At 48.0% G+C, this 22,197-nt stretch overlaps 1 protein-coding gene across 2 annotated transcripts in view; it reads left to right on the forward strand.

The window, feature by feature from the left end:
• Positions 1-4,712, forward strand: part of LOC135903268 (NLR family CARD domain-containing protein 3-like) — a 36,758-nt gene extending 32,046 nt beyond the window's left edge. For both annotated transcript variants that reach the window (XM_065433682.1, XM_065433683.1), the window contains exon 2: positions 2,429-4,712. In XM_065433682.1, the coding sequence (XP_065289754.1) occupies positions 2,429-4,505 (2,077 nt within the window). In that variant the 3' untranslated portion in view covers positions 4,506-4,712. The remainder of the gene's footprint in view (positions 1-2,428) is intronic.
• Positions 4,713-22,197: the final 17,485 nt, after the last annotated feature.

Raw genomic sequence — 22,197 nt, forward strand, 5'->3', positions numbered from 1 at the left:
CCATCCAGAAGCTCTTTAGGCCCCTATGCCGCAGGTGTAGACATATTCGGCGGCTATAATTGGCTTCGGGCGTAAATTTCAACCCGCCCATGCCTGCATTGTAATTTCGACCTTGCTTCTCGAATTTCAAACGGTGACAAGCCCATTCCGACTGTTATGGCGCCATTGGCTGTGAAAATGTTTCCTTTCAGCAGCCATCGCCCCAGTTCGTGCTCTTGCCTGTCTAGACATTTTATTGTCTGGATCGAGCATGTTGGTGTGTTATATGCGCATGTTGTTGCTGGGACTGTGAGTGTTTTCCGGCGTGCTACACACTGAATAAGGGTTGTACGAATGTCGGTATACGTGACATACTGGGCCTTTTAGACGCTTCGAGTTTTTTATTACAGAATCAGTTTGTATTCGAAGGTTGCTGCTTTTTTTGTCGGACATTTCAGTTCCAAGATAATTAAATGTTGCTGCATTTGTTATAGAATTTCCATCTAGTGTGAATGTCAGTCCTTCATATTCTGTGTTTAGACTGATCAATTACGCTTTTTGTCTGCTGAACCTGATGCATTGCACAGCCGAAACTGAGGAACAGACACCTTCTGTAGGTCTGCTGCCGACTCAGGCAGAAACACATTATCGTCAACGAATGCCAGGCACGAGATTTTCGTGTACACACACCTCTTGGCGGTCGGTTGCTGTGGTGGAGAGTCTCACGCCAGGTCCTTCGTCTTTTAGCGCTATTTTTCTAGGTATTAAATATGGTAGGCGATAAAGGCCTTCCCTGTTTTAATCCGGCTTTTAGTTTAACTTTCTGCCATTTTAACTTTCCATCGATTGAATAAACTACTGTGCATTCTTCATGATGTGACTGCAGTAACTGAATAAACTTTTGATCCAATTTCACGGTTTCACGCTTTTCTATATCTAGGAAGGCCAGATAGAGTTGCGATTTTTCCTTGCACTTCATCTCGATTGTTTGGGTGTGAGCGAAACTGTCATCACTTGTTCGTCCTTCTGGACGGAAGCTATTTTGGGATTCACTGCATAGTTTTTTTTTCACTACAGTTTTGTAATCTGCGGTTTAGAGTTGTATACTGAATATATTTAAGATGTTGCTGAGGACAGCTACTGGACGATGGCCATTGATGTGATTTTCTGCTTTCCCTTTGCGTTTCTGAATGAACTATATTCAGGTTTCTTTCCAAGCTCCAGGTATGTCTCGTGTCGCAAGGGTGCCGTTGAAACAGTTGAGTAGCGTTTCTATTGCTTTTTCTTAGAGAGCTTTGAGACATTTATATGAATTATCATCGAGGCCTGGTGCTTTCTGGTTCTTTAAATCTCCGATCGAGGCGTCCTTTAATTCTTGCGTTGAGATTTGTCCGGAGGAAGTCTCACTGTGCGGTGACGCAGTGCAGCGTCACATCCCGTTGTTTGTTGGTTGGTGCAGTGGTGTCGAGTAGTTTGCTTTTACCGTTTCAAAGTGGTGTGTTGTGTATAGTTCTATTCCTGTTGTTATGTCGAGAGTCTATTCTTCACTTGTTAGGAATGCAACAGCCTTGTGTAGGTCGTCCCGTGGTTCCACGGCCTGCATATAGGCCTAGAAATTCTGGCTGTAGTGCTGTCGCTCCATTGCTACATGCTCCTCGTGGTGCTTAAATGCCTTGTCCATACTTTTGCGACCAAAGTTTTGACTCGCTCTTTTTGCGTCAGTTATTGTTACCAGATAACATCTTTTAAGGTCATGTTCTGTTCGGGTGTACGGCGGTGCTGCCTGGAGAGTGTCTTCCATTCTCGTATTAAGTTTTCAGCGCGATTTTTGCCGCACCATGCATGGGGATGTCGTAGACCGCCCTTCTTTAAGTCGTTTTTTTCGATAGTTTCATGAACTGTCGGAAGACACTGTCCTGTGAATTCTTTATAAGCTAGTGGCCCTTTTATTGATAGCTTCAAGTGTCTAGCATATGCTCTAAGCACCGGTCTTCTCCGACTTTCCAGTGTGCTTTTGTGGGCTTTGCCGCAGTGTCCTTTCGAGGTTGAATACGCTTTACGCGTATTCTAATTCCATTATGGTCACCTCCGCAGTTGTTATACTTGATGTCATATGTGTATATGGATGACATGTGCATGTGTTGCTGTGTTGCTTCGTCATTGTACAGAACATAGACAATAGCAAACTTGCTTGAATTTTGTGATCGTGTATATGTTCAGTTGTAAGTAAGGTCTAGGTCGGCTGTTTGTAGGTTCCACTGTTTAACTAGCCGTACCTCAGTGGAAGCAGTCTGGACACCGACGATTATGGTTTAAAACACATTTAAGCATCGGCTCCCCGACGCAAGCCTTGTTCACTAATTCGTGAAACAGTGGTACCGCGAGCGCACCTTCTTTGAGGATGGAGCGACATCCACAGCTAAAACTACTACGACTGTTTTCATTCCAGACCAAGTTACAAGATGGAGTCCGCGTCCAGCAACCTCCGCGACTTGGAGTGCGCCATCCCGTCCCTGGATTCTGTCCGGCTTTCGACAAGATTCCAGCAGCTACTGAACAGGCTCAAGGTCCGAGGCGTGGATCTGCACGAGCCCTGCGGCAGCACAGTGGGCAGTGCCACATGCTGGCTAACGGGGCAACTGCCAGCACTGAACGAAATCCTCTGGGCAGCGTTTGTGCAGGTCGTCGAACACGCCCCCGGCGTGCTTACGTTGAACTGCGTACGAAGTGACCGAATCGACAATATACCCACAGCCTCCTCCCTTTTGGAGCCTTCCTGCTTGATTTATTGGCTTCTCAGGCATCATGCCTGCATCGAGAAACTCGTCCTTGGCCTCAAGACTGTTCCGTTGATGCACTTCCCTGCAGTGCTGAGTAAAGCGCTGCAGGCCAGCACGGGTCTCGTAGAAGTTGAGGCTCATAGAAAGCGCATGTATTGTGGTAGACCGGTGGATTGCGCAATCGAGACGCGCGTCCTGTGGCCGCTCACTCCTCGACTGAAATCACTGGATGTCACACCATTCGAACTTGACCGCGCTGCCGCCGACAGCCTCGCCGAAGCGATAAGTGGTCGTAGCAACCTACGCCGCCTAATACTCGGCACCGTGGCGCCCGTGGTCGCAAAGAAAGTATACGGCGCTCTGGGTGCCTCTCAGAGCTTGAGATCACTCCAACTGTTGAACAGCGAACCGTTATCGCTGGAGAGTGCTGATCTCCTAGCAGCAGCGTTGGCGCGCAACAAGACGTTGCGGGACCTAACCGTGAAGAATCTGCATCATCCAGACGCTGCCCCTATCATACTCGCTTCCCTGAAATACAACGACGTGCTAGAGGAGTTGTGGCTTGACGATGGGAGCAGTCGCCCCGAAACTCTGAGGGAGGGCCTCCTGGCGCTCCGCACCAACAAGTCCCTCAAGTGTCTCAAGCTTACCGACATGAAACTCAATGACGTTTGCGTGGAACTTGTCGGCTACCTTCTCGAGAAGAACGACACGCTTCAAGAAGTATCTCTAAGCGGCAACTTGATTCACGATCCCGGAGTTTGTAGCATACCTGCGGCCCTGTCGCAGAACACTACCATAAAGCGTCTGGACCTGTCCTTGAGCTGGTTGTCCAAATACACCGTGTCTAACTTTGTGCGAGCCCTTTCTGGAAACAGCACGGTTGAGAGCGTGCATCTCGGCAGCGTTGTCATCCACGAAGACTGGAGGCCGCCGTTGCCCCTCACGGCAGACATTTTCGCTCGACTGCAAGTAACATGGGGCAAAGCCCAGCTCGAGGAATGGACTTCTTGTCTGGAACGAGAAGAGCACTGCGTTCCGTCCCGTTGCGTTTTCTGGTACGATCGTGACCGCACTGAAGTTATCACGCGATTCTTTTCTGCGGCAGTCGTGACCGGCTCATCGCTCACTGAACTCGTTGTCTACTTTCCTGGATGGGCGAAGAGCGCGGAGGCCGTCAAAGCGCTCGTGTCCTTCTTGGAAGTCACACTGACACTCAAGAAGCTTGAGATACGCCCGCGTCGAATGTCTTACTCGTACCCCAGCGAACTTCTTAGCAGCATAGCCCGCAACAAAAGCCTTTGCGAAGCAGAATTCATGCAGCCGCTAGAGCATAGTGACGTCAAGGCCCTTGAAGCCGTGCTGAAAGCCAACCGTACCTTGCAGCGACTCAAGTTCTTCGAGAACTGTCTGGCAGAAGAAGATCCGCGCATGCTAGCGCGCTCCTTGAAAAAAAATTTTGTGTTCCTGAATCTCGAATTCTCGGTGGTCCATGTGCCGATAGATATGCATCCAGTTCTGAGTGCGCTCAACAGGAATCGCACCGCACTCAACAACGCAGTGCGGTGCGTGTTGGACGCTACAGTGGACGACAGCTCGAGACGGGCACTTCACGCTCTATCCGCGAGTGACTCACTTCTCGATGCTGTGGTTAGTGCATCGGGCAAGACTCGCGACGCCTGCAAGTCTCTTATACTTGAAGCAGTCCGCCACGTTGACTTGTCCAAGCATACTGCGAAGCCGTAAGGGCATTTGCGTGGGCCGGAGATGGCATTACCTGATTAGCTCGTCAGGTTGGAACTGTGCTGCAGCAGAGGCAACAGTTCCATGCTTATCAGGGCGAAATTAACAAAATATCCTGCTTTGAAAATTATTTCGCGAGTAAAAACTGTTCTACTGTTTGTGTTTAGTTAATGTACCCCTTTAAGATAGTAACGGCAACGAAATGCAGTTGTGGACCTCGAATAAATTCTTTTTTTCACTTTTTAATTTGTGGCTATCTGCATTCTTATTTTTAATCTAGAGTACGTGCGTCACGGAAGGCTGGAAAAAAATCGACGTTTCTAAACAGAAACTGGAAGTAAATATCACACATCGAGAGCACCATGCGAATCGAAGTAAGCGAATCTAGCTTTCGTGGGTCGACGAGGGAAAGGGCGCATCTCGACGAGGAACGCGCAGTGCCTTTTAGGAATGAGCGAGCCCCGTAACCTGTCCCGGCAGCGGTCATCGGCCGTGGCGTACCTTGTAGTGAAAAAGGTAAGTTGACGTTGGTTGAACACGAGCGGTTTATGAACGGACGCCAAAACGAGAGAAAAGGCTCGCCGACGTGCGTCTTGTACGAGAAACTGCGGGGCCGAGACATGGCCCCTGGAGTAACTCGTTATGGCTCTTTTAAAGGACGACCCCGGCGAATTTTCGATGTCAACGATATTGATTGGGCGCGTTTTTTTTATTGATATGATATAAGGAGATGTTGGCGCACAATTGAAGGCGCCGGCTACTCCTCATCTCCTGAGTGGTTCCATCATACATCGTACAGGGTTCAAGGTTACATATCACATAGTCTTTTCACACAAGCACCAGGACTTATCACGCAACGTTTCCACGGGAAGACTATGACGTAAGGAATACATGGTACATACAATATACAATGTAAATGTCTCCACACTTATTTAGATGAAGGTCTCAAAAGTACAAAAGATATTGTCGCCTAATAACACATTGTCATAGTCAGCGTGTGGTACATACATCGTATAAATGCATTATCACATACAGTCTCAACAGAACAGTCAACATAACATAATTCACAAACAGATGGATATATACAGTGACAATGAAATGAAGGGAACAATGAAAGCGCTAATAACGTCCAGCAATGGCGCTGTCTCCAAAAAAATTCTTTAGTGCTTTTAAAGCACTCTTCTGCAAGGCCGTTGTTGGCCAAGGGCCCAAAAGTTTCCTTAAACTGAAAGGTCTGCGGTCTAATTTAATTAGCGCTTCTTGGTGTGCCGTGATGTGGGCAATCTAGAAGGAGGTGATATATATCTTCGTCTATAAATCCACAATCACATTCGGGGGTTTCCGCACGGCCAATTCTGTGTAAGAAATGCTTTGTGTAAGCAGTGCCTAGCCTTAATCGATGAATAAGGGTTTCCATAGTTCTATCTGATGACAATGAAAATTTGAATTCAATAAATGGATCAATATGGTATAAGTCCGAGCTCTTAGAATTCTGGTCAAACCAAGTGCTTCTAGACAATTTGAGAGACGTTGTCCTTATATTGCAGCGTAATTCATCCTTTTATATTGGGAGCGGAGCCGTATCATCTTTTAGGTGCGCTTGTCGTGCTGCTGCATAGGCTGCTGTGTTGCCAGGAATGTCGCAATGCCCTTGTATTCACTGGAATGATATTGCATGTTTCGCTTCGCTTGCCTTTGTGAGGTTTTTAAGTGTTTCATATATTATACTGTCACTGAATGTTTTCCCCTTTGTGTTACAGAGTGATGTTAGAGCCGCCTGTGAATCGCTGAAAATTACCCATTTTTGCGTATCTCCTACTGACAATATAAATTTTATCGCACATAGGATTGCGAACAGTTCAGCCGTTGCAGACGAAGTCGCACGAGATAACTTAAATGATTCTTGTTTGTTGAGGTGCGGTATAATGAATGATGAAGTTGAAGAGGTTGCTGTACTGGAGCCATCTGTATAGACGTGTGTGTATCCTGAATACCGCATATATATCTGGTACAGCGCTAGTTGTTGAGCAGCTCGAATGAACATTTCTCTTTTGCTGAATACCCCATCTACTGACAATTCGATTGTAGGAACTGTAAGCAGCCAAGGAGGATATTCGATGTCTGAGTTCCAAAATTCATTTCTTGGCAATATGTGAAGATTTTTTTGAATTTCTATATGAACATAACTTCTATCTCGTTTCATTATGTCTAGAGCCAATGGGTGGTACGTTCCTGTGCATACACCTGCAAGTTCCTTTTAAAAAAAAGCAGATTTGAGAGTTTCGCCCATTCTTTACGAATTGCTTTTGCTAATTCCACCGAACCGCTTGGCCGCTCTTCAGCTGCTGGCCACACTGTGTTATGATGCAAAGAGGAGCACAAGTATAGTGTACTAGAATAATGTCCTAGTGGCGCGAGCAAGAGGGAGGGACAATGCGCCGGTTGAAGCAAATGCCAGTAGCCGCCGTCGGTGGCGCTGCTGTGCTTTTTTCTAGCTGCTGGTGCGCGGTTTAGCCGGCTCAGACATGCTCTGCGGCTGTTTATCCCGTGTGTTTTCGGAGCCGTGTTACGTTCAACGTGTCCATGCTTGTGAAAAACAGTAGATGATTTGAAAAAAGAAGGCGTCTCCCTGCATCTAATGCAGCACAGGAGGTTTGATGCCAAAAAGAAAGACGGGCACCCATTGTTACGCTCCGGGCTGCCACACCCATTATCAGGGCGCTCCGAAAGCGTCATTGTTCGCCGCACCAACGGAAAATGAACTTCGGAAGAAATGGGCGAGCGCAATCTGCGAACCGCAATCAAGCATCTCACTGAATCTTCAGCGGTATTTCATTTAAACTTCTTTCTGGGCGAGTTGGTGCATACTTGACATAAAAATTGCGTGCTTGTGTCTCGTCCTTGTTACTTTGTGGTTGCATGTGTTCCCGCTGTTACAATTATTATGTTCAGCAGTATGTGAGCGCCACTATGAGCCTCGATACATTTGGAGGGATTACGTCCACATCATCAATAGCACCGAAATGCGACTTCCACGTGGGAAGCTGTCGCTGGCGCCTGGCGCGGTGCCTTCCCTTCTGCCCGACTGTACGTGCTGCCTTTCTGTCGCACATGTTGAAGAGAGGCCAGAAAGGAAGAGGCCAGCCGCAGAAAGTGCACCGATGGTAAGCACGAAGCCACGCAAGAGCGCGCGGACCGCAGAAAATGAAGAAAGAGCGGGAGATTGTCAGCTCCGCCAACCACTTCGGGAGATTTTGGTCGAGACTGCGTAAGATGAAAACGGACAGTTTACGGAGAATGAACCGTTCGCAATTAGCTCGCTCCAAGTAGTGAATGTTCCCTAAAGCTCTGGTGCCACTTTAACTGTGGCAATGACTCAACCGTAGTTTTCGGGACAACGTAGGTACAAAAGCAAGAAAGGCTCGAGATATTGCATGAAAAAAGTTCTGCATTTCACTGGGCATGAAGACGAAGTGTCTGCTCAACTGTACTTTAGAGGTGCGCTGTGCCAAGACATAGTTGTACGCTCCCTTGCCGCTGCGAACCATTTGCTATAAGAATCTGAGAGCCGCATCATATGCCAAAGAATAATGCCTGAAAGTGACTTTCATGATCTTTCACATGTTTTAACTCCGAGGTTGCAGCCTGCTGCTGTGTTATTTCGGACTCCAGCATCCAGTGACAGCCGCCTAATTTCCTATATCGCTGGTTGTGGCGAGAAAGTGCATTATTAAGACAGGCTGTGAAGCCTGCCTGAACTTACTACTCAAAATGGGCAGCAGGAAATTTGAGGCTTGCAGAGTTTACCATATGAAAGACAACGGTGTTTTGTCATATCCTGCCTCCCCCTCTGTGCCAGTTTATGATCAACTTGGACAAAGACTTCATAGTTTGTTTTAGTCTTCTTGAGTTGCACGCAGACAGTGTTTTAAGATGTTTTAGATTATGTTAAAGCCAGGCTGCAGCATCAACTTGGCTGCCCTGATCACTGCAAATCCATCACAGCAGAACTCGCTGATTTCTACATCACAACCAGGCTACATTTCTTTACAAAAAGCGTGAATAAGTGTAATGAAAGAAGGCGCCAGGCATCAAAATATATAAATTAAGCTCAGTTGATGTTCCTAGAACTCCATGCTACAATTTAAAGGTGTTTTTGGTTATGTGTTTTAACAGCAATAGTTACTTATAATGGGATTACATGCTCGATGTCTAGGGAAGGCACAATTTAGGGTTCCTTTATAGCTGTGCTATTTTCACTGTGAATAAATAACAAGAAACACTAACCTGGATTTTTCTCGAGCGTCACTCTGACAGTATGTGCTGAAGATGCGGCGAATTTCTCTATAGGAGCTAAAATTTCGGGAAAAATTGTGAGTTTGTGCGCAATTGCATAGTCAAAAATGAATTCATTCCGGGGTTTAATGTGTAAAACACACTAAAAGATCTAATTATTAGGCACGCAGTAAAGGGGGGGAGGGACACATGAATAATTTTGACCAACTGGGGTTTTATAACCGGCAACACGGACATGTTTGCATTTTGCCAACATGAAAGTGCAGCCAACGAGTCCATTATTTAATCCCACGCCCTCGGGGTTAGCAGCGCAACGTCGAAGTCGCTACGTACTTTCCTGTCATTAGTGATAAGCACACGATCTAAATGGAGTGGTAAATATAGCTCCATAGAAGCAAGGCAGGCCCAGATATATTGGCTTTCGAGCAGTAGAAGAGCAACAAGAAGCTCGGTGAATTGCCAGCTTGCACAGGCGATACGACGAGCGCAATGAAAGCGCCGGACTGTGCGAGAATACGCTAGCAGACGACATTGTCGATACTAGGGTCTCCATGTGCCCTTCAAGATCTTCCTTTACACAACACTTTGTTAAATACAATCCTTTTCTGTTATAATGAAAGAACCATGTCCGTAAAAACGCTTAATAACACGGACAGCCTCAAAAACAAGCGAATATGAGAGCAGCCGCTCTGCTAGAAAAGGTCGCAGTGGCGACACCTGGTGGCGTCAACGGAAAAAGGCACGCGCGCCCCTTTCCGGTCGTGTCACTAGAACATTATTCTAGTACACTATAAGCACAAGCACGCGGTGCTCGGAATCGGTTCATGGCAGGCGACCGCGTCGAGGAGCCGGCGACCGCGAGCTAGTGTTCGGAGTTCGCAGCATTGACTGACGCGAGAAGTTACGTTCTGTGTGGACGGGCAAGTGGTGTTGCGTTGTTGGATGCACGAACTTCAGGCTTTGCCAGCCGCACACACAGTTTAAGTCGATATCGATCGCGTTCAGCTGAGGTTACCAGACACTCTCGCCAAGTTAAACCCTCTACAGCACCCACCAAACTTGAACGACTCCTCTGAAGCTAATTAAGCCCTGAAAAAAACCACTTTCGTGGTTCAGTTTTGACCCTACGGATTTAAATCAAACTATCCTTCATTCCGTACAGTGCACGCAGAGAAAGCGGGAAGTGACGACACGACGCACTATCAACATTGGTACGTTGCCGTTATCGATAGAAGGCTTCCAGTCGCATTCTGCGGGATTTCCCTAAGTTGGAAAAGACGCACTTTCACCAGGAAGGTGAAGCATCGATTGCGATAGCAAATTGGCAGAGAGCCATATCAACTAAAGATGCTACTTTTATCCGCCGTATGAACTTCTTAACATTCGCTTGATAAGAAAAAGTAATAGGAATTGTGTCGGGGCGAACAGCAGACATGAACACATCGCACTCTATGACTGCGGCAACTCGCTGTCAAAACGCTGGCATGAGCAAACGCGGCAGCAGCAGCAAAGAGCGAAGTGACATTAGTGCTGTCTATCGCTTCAACGGAATGCAAGTACTGAAGAGACACAGTACGCACAAAGCTGCGAGCCGCTGACGTACCTAGAATCTGCCCCCAACGCAAGTTGCTCTTAAAGGGACACTAAAGCGAAACAATAGATCAGTTGAGACTAATAAAGCATTGTCTGAGAACCCATGCAGGCAGTCATTTCAAAATAATAGTTTGATTATTAGATGTATTGTATTGTATTGGGTTTTATGGCGCATAAGCAACTCAGGCTATCATGCACCAAACACATGGCGTAATTTATTTCAAAAATTGGAGATTATTAGATGAGTAAATGAAGGTCGAATATCAGTATTTGAATTTGGCGCCGAAACCCCTACGCCGGTACGTCAGTGTGCGTCAGAGGTTCCAAAATACGTTTTCCCACTAGGGTCACGTTAGCTGAGTAATAGTTCCGGAAACTTGCCATGTTTAATATTTGGTTCCTTTAGAACACGATGTAGTCAATCTGTACCGCTATATATTTAAGTAGGCCCTAGAAGATGCCTTCAAAATGCATGACGTCACAGCGACCAGGTGCGGGAACTTCAAGGAGGCGTCGCCACCCGTCTTTCGTTCTTGCGCTTTTTATGGCTTACCAAACGTCTTATTGTGGTAAGACTGGTGTTTTCAGTGTCATAGAAAGGCAATTTACTGATGCGGAAGGAATAATTTTTCTCTTTACTGTCCCTTTAAGATGGGGTCGCGTGACCCCGCCCTCAGCCTCTCGCCTGCCTCCCCTCTCCTCGGTGGTGGTGGTGGTGGTGGTGGTGGTGGTGAAAAACGTTTATTTGCTCTATTTACATATGGAGTTAGCGGTTCTTCAGATGGCTTCTTCCATCTTGATTTGCAGGGTTGGTGCCCCTAGTCCAGGGCCCCACTGAGGGTAGCTGCCGTGCGAGCACGCCTTACTAGCCCTTGCTGGACTTTCAGGATGTCGCTGGAAAGCATCCTCTCCCACTGTTACGCACTCGGGTTTTCTATTATGGTTATTTCTTTTGCTTTTTGGCAGGCCCACGTAATATGATATAGCGTGGGCTTGTCCCCGCACCAGGGGCATGTGTACTCATATTGGGTAGAGAAGAGAGAGAAATAAACTTTATTTTGAGACCAGGCTTCTTGAGCCCAAAGGTGGGTGGCCTCCTCAGTCCAGGTAGCCATGGCTCGCTGCCGCCGCCCGAGCCCTGTTCACCAACCGCAGCTGGCTGTCAGGGTCTTGCGTCACCAGCAGAGCCTCCCACTGGTCTTCCAATTCTTCTTCCGAGTCCGCCCCTTTCTGCAGGTTATCGCCTGATGGTGATGATGATGGTTGTGCTTCTCGATTATTCTTGCATCCAAGCACCATATGGCGCAAGGTGTTGGGCGTGTCCGGCGGGCAGAACTTGCAGTCTCGCCCGTAGATGCCCGGGTACATGGCGTGCAGCGGTGTTACGTGTGGGTACGTTCCAGCCTGTAGTCTTCTCCAGGTTACCGCTTGGTCCCTACTCATCGTCTTATGCGCGGGCGGGTAGCGACGCCTCTGCTTCCTGTAGTGCGCCAAGATATCCGAGTACTTCTTGGATATGCGTTCTTCATCCTCTTCACAGTCGTCGGTACGCGTTCTCTGCGCGTCGGAGATGGCTCGGCGTGCATGATCTCGAGCCGCGGCGTGCGCCGCCTGGTTCCCCGTGAGAGACTCGTGCCCCGGTGTCCAGAGGATTTGTGCTGCTTCTATCTTGGTGGTGTTCAAGACCTGAAGCGCTGCCTTTCCAGTCCTTCCGTTCATATACCTTCGGCATGCTTCTTGCGAGTCCGTCACCACGGTAACCATGGCCTTCTTGCACGTTGCGATGGCCAGGGCTAGGCCCACCTCTTCCGCTGTGCTCGCGTCCTTGGCACGTATGGATGTGGCTGTAAGTTGTTCGCCCTTCTCGTCGACCACGCTGATTGCGAATCGGTCGTTGGTACTGTACGCAGCTGCATCTGTATATCTAACGTTTTCTTATTTGCTGTTGGTGCGTTCGAGTATGCGCTTGAGCGCCTGTGTTCTCGCCTGTCTCCTTTCCTTGTCGTACTCGGGATGCATGTTTCTGGGAATGGTACTTATGTGTAGCTTGTCTCTGATCTCGTGTGGGATACGCTGAGGTAGGTGCCTTTCATCCTCGACTTGGTAGCCCAGATCTTGCAGCAGGGCTCTTCCCGTCCTTGTCAGCGTTAGTCTCTCCAGTTGGTTGACGTTGTGCGCCTCCACGAGCTCTTCCCACGTGTTGTGGACTCCCATTGTGAGTAATTTCGCTGTGGACGTGGAGGGGGACAGACCCAAGGCAATTTTGTATGATTTTCTGATGAGGGCGTTTACTTTGTCTCGTTGACTGTTCTTCATGTCAACGTATGGGGTCCCGTACGTGACGATACTCGTGAGCAGCGCTTGTATCATTTTCGTGCAGTCTTCTTCCTTGAGTCCGTGGCTTTTGCTCGTCACTCTTTTGATAAGGTGGATTATTTGTTGCACTGTTCTTTGAATTTTTTACAACTCTGCTCCCCCGGCCCCGTCCTTTTAAATCAGGAGTCCGAGGATGCGGAGCGTCGTAACCTGCGGAATCATGATGCCTCCCACCTTTATTACCGGGTCTGGTATCTGCTGCGGTTTTCGGCCTCTTGTGCGCTTCCTTAGCACCAAGAGCTCCGACTTTTCAGGTGCGCACGTCAGTCCACATGCTTCCAGGTACTTTTCCGTAGTGTCAACCGCTTCTTGCAGAGCGTCCTGCTATTGACCTGTCGACCCTCCCGTAGTCCAGATGGTGAGGTCGTCAGCATATATTGCGTGACCAATCCCTTCTATTTGCTTCAGTTGCTTGGGTAGTGTGCTCATCGCCAGATTGAATAGCATCGGCGAAATGACGGAGCCTTGTGGCGTTCCCTTTCGCGGTATGTCGAATTTCTCAGAGCGTAAGTTGCCTATCCCCACTGTGGCTGTACGTTCTTTCAGAAAAGCTTTGATGTAATTATATACTTTTCACCGCAGTTATATACGTTGAGGTGCTGCAGTATGGCTTCGTGTGACACGTTGTCGAAAGCCCCTTTCACGTCAAGTGCGAGGATGGCTCTTTTGCTGTGCGTGTCCAGCTTGTCGATGACTTTGTACTTGATTTGCAGCAATACACGTCTTGCGCGGACAGGTGAGCTCGAAATCCGAACATAGTGCTTGGGACGTGTTCGTTGTCTTCGAGATAGTCGATCATGCGGTTGTGCACCATGTGCTCGTAGAGTTTTCCAGCACACGAGGTTAGGGATATAGGTCGAAGGTTCTGCACGCTGATGGGCTTGTTGGGTTTAGGTATCATGGTTACCTCGGCATGTTTCCATTCCGGTGGTACTTTACCTTGTTGCCAGCACTCGTTGATGTATTTTAAGAGCGCGTCTACAGAGGGTCCGTCAAGGTTGCGGAGTGTCTTGTTGTTTATTCTGTCGTACCCCGGCGCCATGTTGCGGGTGAACTTGCTCAAGGCCCTCTCGATTTCTGCTTCTGTGAAGGCCCGATCCAGTTCCATATTTAGCTTGCCTCGATACTCGTCGAAGTGCGAATCTACAGTTATGTTTCGCTCAGTACCGAGGAACTTCTCCTTCACTTCTCTGATAATGTCTTCCTCTTTCCCCGGGTGGTTGTGTATGAGTCGCTGCATTTTCTGTTTTGTGGCGTTCTTGTTCTCCTTCTTTGATAGGAGAGTCTTGAGCACCGCCCAAGTGCGCTTGCTGCTTAAGGTACCTTGAAGCTTGTTGCATGTTTCGCGCCAGTTCTTTCTTTCAAGTTGTTCAGAGTACTCTTGCGTTTCCTTGATCAGCTTAGAGATTCGAATTTTGAGTTTCCGGTTGCACTTGTTACGCTGCCAGCGTTTGGCGAGACCCCTCCGCGCCTCCCACAGGTGGAGTAAGTGCGGGTCGACCACGGGGGTGATTTGCGACAGCTGGATTGTCCTCGTATGCTTCTCGGCTCTTTCCACGATTCCTCTGATCCATATTGTTATGTCGTCTATCGTCGCATTAATGGCACTCTCATCTTTGCGAAAGGCCTCCCAGTCCGTGATCTTGGCTTTTCCTATCTTCATCGTTGCTTTGTGGTGCGGAATGATCGTTTGCACTATAAAATGGTCGCTACCAAGATTCTCGTCCATGCAGCTTCACTCATACTGTTTGAGTCCGTGTACGAATGTGAGGTCGGGGCTGGTGTTTCTAGATACAGTGTTGCCGATACGCGTGGGTGTCTGTGGGTCGTTGAGTAGCGTGAGGAGGTGTTGTTGGGCTACGTTGTGCACGTCTTCTCCTTTTTTCTTTGAGGCCGCATAACCCCAGGCCACATGGGGAGCATTAAAATCTCCAACGACTATCAGCCCGTTACCCTTGCTCAGCTTCTTCACCTCTCTCATAAGCTTGTCTAGATCCTTTAGGTGGTCCTTTGGTGGGCTGTACACGTTTACCACAAAGAGGCTTTGCTGCTGTTTTTTCTCGGGTACGATTTCGACGAGGGTGTGTTCGATGTGGTTTTGGATGTCGTGTCGTTGAGCGTTGATGGCTTTCTTGGTCAGGATTGCTGTCCTCGTTTTACCGTCAGTGACGTGAGTGAGGTAACCACTGATCTTGAAGTCTTCTGCTTCGGTTTCTTTTAAGGCTATAATATCTGGGTCAAACTGCTTGCAGAATTGTACAAGGTTACTTCTCTTACTTCGAATAGAATGACAGTTCCATTGCCAAATTTTGAGCCGTGGGTGTTGCTTGTAGTCATCTTCCTCTTTAGATTGCCTCGCCATCTTGTTCGCTTAGGGTCTGCATCATCTTGGCTTCTCGCGCAGGGTACTTAGGCTTCTTGCGAGCATTATCTCTTTCTTCTAGCATGTGAATGCGTTGACTGAAACTTTCTCCGGATTGTGTCATTTTGGTCTGTAGAGCCTGAATCTGGTTCTCTATTTCGTTCTTGAGAGATTGGAAGCCAGTCTGTATCATCTGTGTTACCGTGTTTTGCATAACCTGCGTTACTGTGAACAGTGTGGTTTCCATCATGATGGTCACGTTGGCGTTGATGCGGTCTTCAAGTGTCTTGAGGTCGTTCTGGGTTATCACCGCTTGGTTCGACAGTGTGGATGGCTCTGGTCTGTTGACTTGTTGACTTGTTGTTGATGACTCTGTTGGTGATGGTGGTGGGGGTGGGGATGAAGGCCGCGGTAGGGGTGTTTGCGATTGCTGGGTCTGTTCTCTCCGTAGTTGTTCTATTTCTCGCATCAGGTACTCGATCTGTTTTTCTGTGCTGGCTTCCTTCTCTTGTGTCTTCTTCTTTTGCTGTTCTAGCTCTCGCTTCAATTCATCGTTTTGTTTTCGGAGAATCATTATCGTGTCTTCGTACCTTGAGGGTCTTGTGGTTTGAACGCCATTATTTTCTTTCGACGTATGAATGTTCCCTCTGACGACGTTGGCCCAGCTTACCTTGCGCTGTGTGTTGTCGTGTTCCACGCCCGTTGCCGTTGTCCGGGGAACGCTCTGTTGTCCTTCCCTTGATCGCGATCCCGACTTGGATCTGGATCTTTTTGTCTGCTCGGCCTCATTCGGTGACTCTGGCGATGGTGACATGGTCATCATGTGCTCGTTGTCGTTGTTAGGTACCATGCTGGCCTGGTACCAGAAGCGTCTCTGTCTCGATCTTGACCGCTCCCTGACTCTCAACGGTGGCGGGGCTGGTTTCAGCTTCCTTCGACAGTCTCTACCCGCCGTTTCATGGGGCATTCCGCAGAACTTACATTTCGGTTCGCATTGGTGGTTATTTGGATCAGCGTTGTTTTCTCCGCAGTTGTCACATAGTTCATCGTTTGGATTAGGGCAGACGTCTTGTCTGTGTCCTATCTCCCCGCAAGATCTGCAGTACTGCACTGACTTTCGGTAGGGTCTGCAGCGGGTAAGCGTACATCCAACTTTAACGTAGGACGGAACGTGCGGGCCCTCGAAGGTGATCACTGCCGACGTCGATCTTCCCAGCATTCTAGCGTATAGGATTTTGCACTTGTTGGTTGTTGCTAGTAGATCTACTAGCTGCTCTTCGGTGGTGCCTTCCTCTATTCCGTGAACAACGCCACGTACAGTGCCCGGAATTGGCTTGAGGTAAGGTGTGACTTCGTATGTTGCGTGTCCTATATCGATGCTTGTTATTTCTGCTAGTTTAAGTGCGCAATCCTCTTCTTCGGTACTTGCCAGAATTAAGTTTTGTTGCCACTGTGTCTGTATGATCACCTTGGCGTAGAGCTCCTGGGGTGTGACTCCGCATGCTTGGGCTAATCCTCTTGCTATCACTCCGTCTTTCCAGTTTGACACTTTCACACCGGCTTTAGGTCTGTAAACAATCTTGTAATGGTTTTCTGGTAGCGGTGGGGTCGTTGGCAAGCGAGGCCGTGGCTTGCTTGCGTTGTTGTGGCCCCATGGCTTTTGAGGGGCTTGCCGTTTTCCATCATTCGTGTTCTATCCCGTGCTGAGTTCGCATGAGAACTCCTTCTGCGTCTTCGAAGTTGCGATGGATTCTTTCTTCTTCTGTTGTCGCGCTAGTAGCATCACCCATGGTCCTGTCTGGCGTAGTGTTTTTCCGCTGTTGCTGTCGAACGTCGGCTCCGTGTCGTTCATTTCTGCTTCATTATTTGTTATTCCTGTTATGGAGTTCGTTCGGTCAACTTCCATAATGCTAGGTTGCCGCTGCGTTTGAAGAGGGAAAAAACATTTAAAAAAGCCGTTGTCGGGCGGCCCGGCGTGCACGTGGATCTCGAGGCACGAGGCGCGAGGAGCGGAGCCTCAGGCAGCAGGGCTCGGCGATCGCGAGTAGGCTTAGCTGGGCACGGCCGTCACCTTGCAAGTTTCAGGATTAGTACTTGCGTGAAGAAGAAACTCACGGCGGTCTGCGTGGTCTCTCTGAATGGCGCTTCTTGAGCTGAGTCGAATGCTGCGGACAGTGAAGCGTTGCGAGGGGGCGATCCGCAGGAATTGCAAACTGAATCGGGAGCACACGTAGAGCAAGTCTGCTCGGTTTGCCCTCTTCTTCTTCTTCCCCATATTGGGTAGGGTAAATTTTGTTTAGAATGTATAAGTTCGGGTATGTGCCCGTCTGTAGTTGCCGCCAAATTACGGCTTCTTCTCTGTTGAGTTGTTTGTCTGGTGCCGGGTATCTCATTCTGGCGCCCCTGAAGTAGTTTAGCGTGTCAGCATATGTTTGGCCTACCGGTTCTGGGTCCTCTAAGGTGGCAGTGTTCTTGGACGCCCGGTTTGTTGCGTACCCTCGAGCTATCCTATCTGCCTCCAGATTGCCCTCGACACTCGTGTGTCCCGGTATCCAAACTATCGCGTGTTTGCTTTGCTTGTCTGTGGGTCGGCCGTTAGAGCGGAGAATGTTCAGCGCTTTGCGGCTGATACTGCCATTCATGTAATTCCGGCATGCTGTTTGCGAGTCTGTTAGAATCGTTAGGAATGTGCCTAGTCGATAGCCCTCCACTCAAAGAACAAGTAAGGAAGTTCACGAAAGAAGTAGAACGCACGCAGCAAACACCGGACGTGGACTCTAGGTTACTCAGACTGTGGGAAGCAAGAAAGGGACTCACGAAGAGGTGGAAGAGGCAGAAATTTAACAGAAAGCTCAAAATAAAAATAGCAGAGATCACCAGGAAAGCGGAGGAGTATGCGGAGCAGCTTGCGAGACAAAACTGGCAGCAGTTCAGCAATTCACTGAACGGTACCCTGAACACAGCAAAGATGTGGAGCATACTCAAAGCCCTACTAGACCCGACCAAAACCACGTCAGAGAATAACAAAGCCATCCATCGACTGGTTCACCAGTATGAAGGGACGAATGAAGAACTGCTAGAAAAAGTACGCAAGAAATGCTTTGGGGACAGCAACCCGGCCGCTTACACAGAAAGATATAAAGGGGAAGAAAACGAAGCATTGGACAGGCCCATAAGTAAGGAAGAAGTTTATGCGGCAATAAGAAGAGCAACAAGATACACGGCAGCGGGTGCGGACAAAATTAACAACGCACTTATCCGCAACCTCAGTGACGAGTTAGTCGAAAAATTAAGCGACTACCTCAACAAACACTGGGGAGCGGAAACAGTTCCAGAAGAATGGAAACACGCTGACATCATCATGATTCCAAAGCCAGGAAAGAAACTCCAAGTAGACAACCTCAGACCAATCTCTCTCACATCATGCTTGGGCAAGATATACGAGAGAGTGGTTACGAAGAGACTTCAAGACTACGTGGACGATAACGAATTCTACCCGCACAGCATGTTCGGCTTCAGAGCCAAGCTGTCGACGCAAGACGTGCTGCTGCAAATAAAAGAAGAAATACTCAGCGAAATCCCACGCTACGGAGAAAATATCATCATGGCACTCGACATCAAAGGCGCCTTTGACAATGTCAGTCACGAAGTCATACTAACGGGCCTAGACAGCCTGAACTGCGGCAGAAAGACACACGTCTATGTCAAAGCATTCCTGTCGGGCAGAACAGCGACCATCAGGCTAGGAGAGCTAAGATCAAGCAAGTTCAGCACTCCAAACAAAGGCACACCGCAAGGGTCAGTTATCTCGCCCATCCTTTTCAACGTGGCAATGATAGGACTTGCCAAACAATTAGAGGAAATTGGGGGTATACGTCATGCGATGTACGCCGACGATATCACCATCTGGGCGCAAAGAGCTCCGTTAGGATACCAAGAACTCAAGTTGCAAGAGGCCGCAGCATGCGTAGAAACAAATGTCAGGGCAAGAGGACTCGCATGCTCAACGGAGAAATCTGAGCTCCTGAGAGTACGCCGGAGACACAAGGCCAGCGACGAGGCCGAGCCCCTGAAGATCTACCTGGAGGGACACCAGATCCCGGAAGTGGCGCAATGCAGAATACTGGGGATGTGGGTGCAAACAAACCAGGGTTGCACATACGCCCTGGCACTAACCAAGACTGCAGTCAACCAAGTGGCCAGAATGATAAACCGGGTGTCGAAACGAAGATATGGCATGAAGGAGGCAGATACACTCAAGCTGATAAAAAGCCTAGTAGTCAGCAGAGTGGTGTACAGCCTACCGTACTACAACTGCGTCAGAAGCGAAATCCAGCGAATCGATACCATCCTAAGGAAAGCACTCAAGACGGCGCTTCAAATACCCCAAACAGCGTCGACCGAGAAGCTGCTAGCCCTAGGTCTGCACAACAGTTTTGAGGAACTGCAAGAAGCCCAAAGGATCGCACAATTCCAAAGACTACAGCAAACTGAAACCGGTAGAAGACTTCTAGTCAGGTACGGCAGCGAATCAACCCTACGAGAAGTACAAGATAACATGACGATCCCGGACGAGTACCGCAGTACCCTCTCCTCGGCGCTTCGCAACTTTGGGTGCCTCGCCCGCAAGGCGGCGCGCTTCCTCTTCGCGTTCGCCCCTTTTGAGCCGCCATCGTCGGCTCGCGCGCTTTCACTCGCACATAGAGCCAAGGGAGCGCGGCCTTGGGCTTTATACGCGACCTCACTGCGACGCCAACGGTAGAAATGCTTTTGGAATGTGCATATAATTGCTGTCGTTATAAAATTGCTACACACGTGAGCGAATTTATTACGTATTGTTACGCTGACTCATTATGTAGCTGCCGAGGTGCGCTGTTTACCTTTTCATGTCATATCCCAAATGGGCAACAAGTGGAGGTCCCTTCGATGCAGCTGCGTAAACGACCGGCTCGTTCAGATGCCAACGGAGTCAGTATTGGCATCGGCGTTTCGGAAAGAAAACTACGCGCTCACTAAATGAACGATCGCACGCACAAAGTCTTAATTGATACCTGTCTATTTAAAGAAACACATGAATCGTGTTGATGAAAAGAGTACGAAGAATGATAAGTAGGCAACATGCGAACGGTCTCCCGCTCACTGTTTTCCAAGGTGTCCGGTCGCGCGTTCCTGTGTAAACCCTGTTTCACATGGTGCGAGTTCCGTCGTTAGCGACGAAAATCGCAGTGCCGACCCTACGATTTTCGCCCTACCACCAATCGGTTGGTCGCACCGTCACAGCAATCGCAGCGATTTCCCGTCGGAATTACACCCTGCAGCGTTATTTCGTGGTTTTTTTTTTTGGAAATGGCGTCTCGATCAACCAGTGCGATGCGCGGAGACGTGGATTGACGAATTCGGTATGTGACGGGAGATGAAAGAAAAAACATATACCGCAGATTCCACTCTCCCATTTCTATGCTTTCGTCGACAAGCTATACGCTGCTAATGACGTGCATTTTCACGTTTGCTTCGTACACCTTTGCGAGTTGCCAATACTACGAGGTGTTGGATCCCCACGAAACGACATGACCTTTCTTTTGTTGAGTAGCATGCAAAAATCGCCGCGTACGCAGCACCCTAAATAATTTCAATCTCGGCAAGTGCAAGTGACAAGATAGCAATGTACCCCAATTTTCAACGTTGTGGTGAACGTGGTAACGTCGAGTTGCATTTTCATGTCGGTTTTCAAGCATGAATTTCACGATGCATCTTGAAAGGTTGTCTTACCGCACTTACTCATTAATGTTGGCATGGGAAACGTGCCGGCTATCGTAATACATTTTCTACGATAGTATTAACTCCATAATTTGAATAAACAGCGTCGTCAATTTGTTTTCAAATATCTCATGCACGTTAAGTTGCATCTCTTCTGTGGAGAAATGTCTCCTTGAACCGAAACCAATAAACGTTGAATACGTTGCGCACTCTGTATCCTTGATGCACCTGTATTACCATTCGTTTTGAACGGTAATTGACTCTACAGTTCGTAAGTTATCCGCTTGGTACAGTGGCGTAGTGACAACAAACTATCCTGCACCATCATGTGCAAAATGCGCAAAACAAGCGAACAGCCTGTTGTTATGTAGATGAAACAGCAGAAGACCACACTATAAAGAAACGTAAATCAAAACTGTGCACTGAAGTCAGCCAGTTGCATCCCTACCTGTGAATGTTTTAATGCTTTAAGTATAAACCGTTCTTGCATGTCCACAGCTAATCAAGTGCGCAGAAATATCCATGCATTACAAGTTTCTAATAACAGTCTCTAATAAGTTTGAGATCACATTTATTATTGTGTCAAACCATATAACGAAATCCTGTGTGATTACTACCTTTATAAGAAATGAAGTAACCTGCTACTTGAAAGAACATCTCACCACAGGATTTAAAAAAACAATTCTGCATTTCAGCTATACATAATACGCTGTTTATTAAATAAAGTATCACAGACTGTTTTTATGCACTAACACACTTATTGCAAGTTTTACCTACATACAGGCAAGAAAAAAAATATGTAGACGAAGAAATAGCTCAATTAATTCACCTGCTACTAACACAAAGTGAGGGGTGGAATAGCCAGTCATGCAAGTCGCATTTCGATGGGAGTCATAGGTAAAGAAAGTAATCTTGCGCCTAGATTTAGTTCCTCATCATTTACTGAACCCTTAAACTTCCAAAAGCTATAGCATAAGAGGGGGCGGGGGCGGCATGCATATGCAAAATCTAACAAGCAATACTAACACCAATCGAAAGCAAGTGGCAAAATTGTAAAACAAGCATTTTTCCTAATCCTCTGAACGTGTACACATTAATTGCATCAAATCAATATGTATTGTTTAACAGCGCTGCATAATTAAGCATGATAAGCTGAAAGGTGAAAAACCCAACGGCATATACGCCTGCCACGCACCTACGTTCCTGCATTATGCGCAGCACGTATTGATATGGTGTTCTTGTTTTGAGGTTCACATTATACTAACAGCATGAGACACAGGACAACAAGGTGGACGACAGGCGTGTCTTTCA

Source organism: Dermacentor albipictus, chromosome 2, assembly GCF_038994185.2.
Source record: "Dermacentor albipictus isolate Rhodes 1998 colony chromosome 2, USDA_Dalb.pri_finalv2, whole genome shotgun sequence".
NCBI lineage: Eukaryota > Metazoa > Arthropoda > Arachnida > Ixodida > Ixodidae > Dermacentor > Dermacentor albipictus.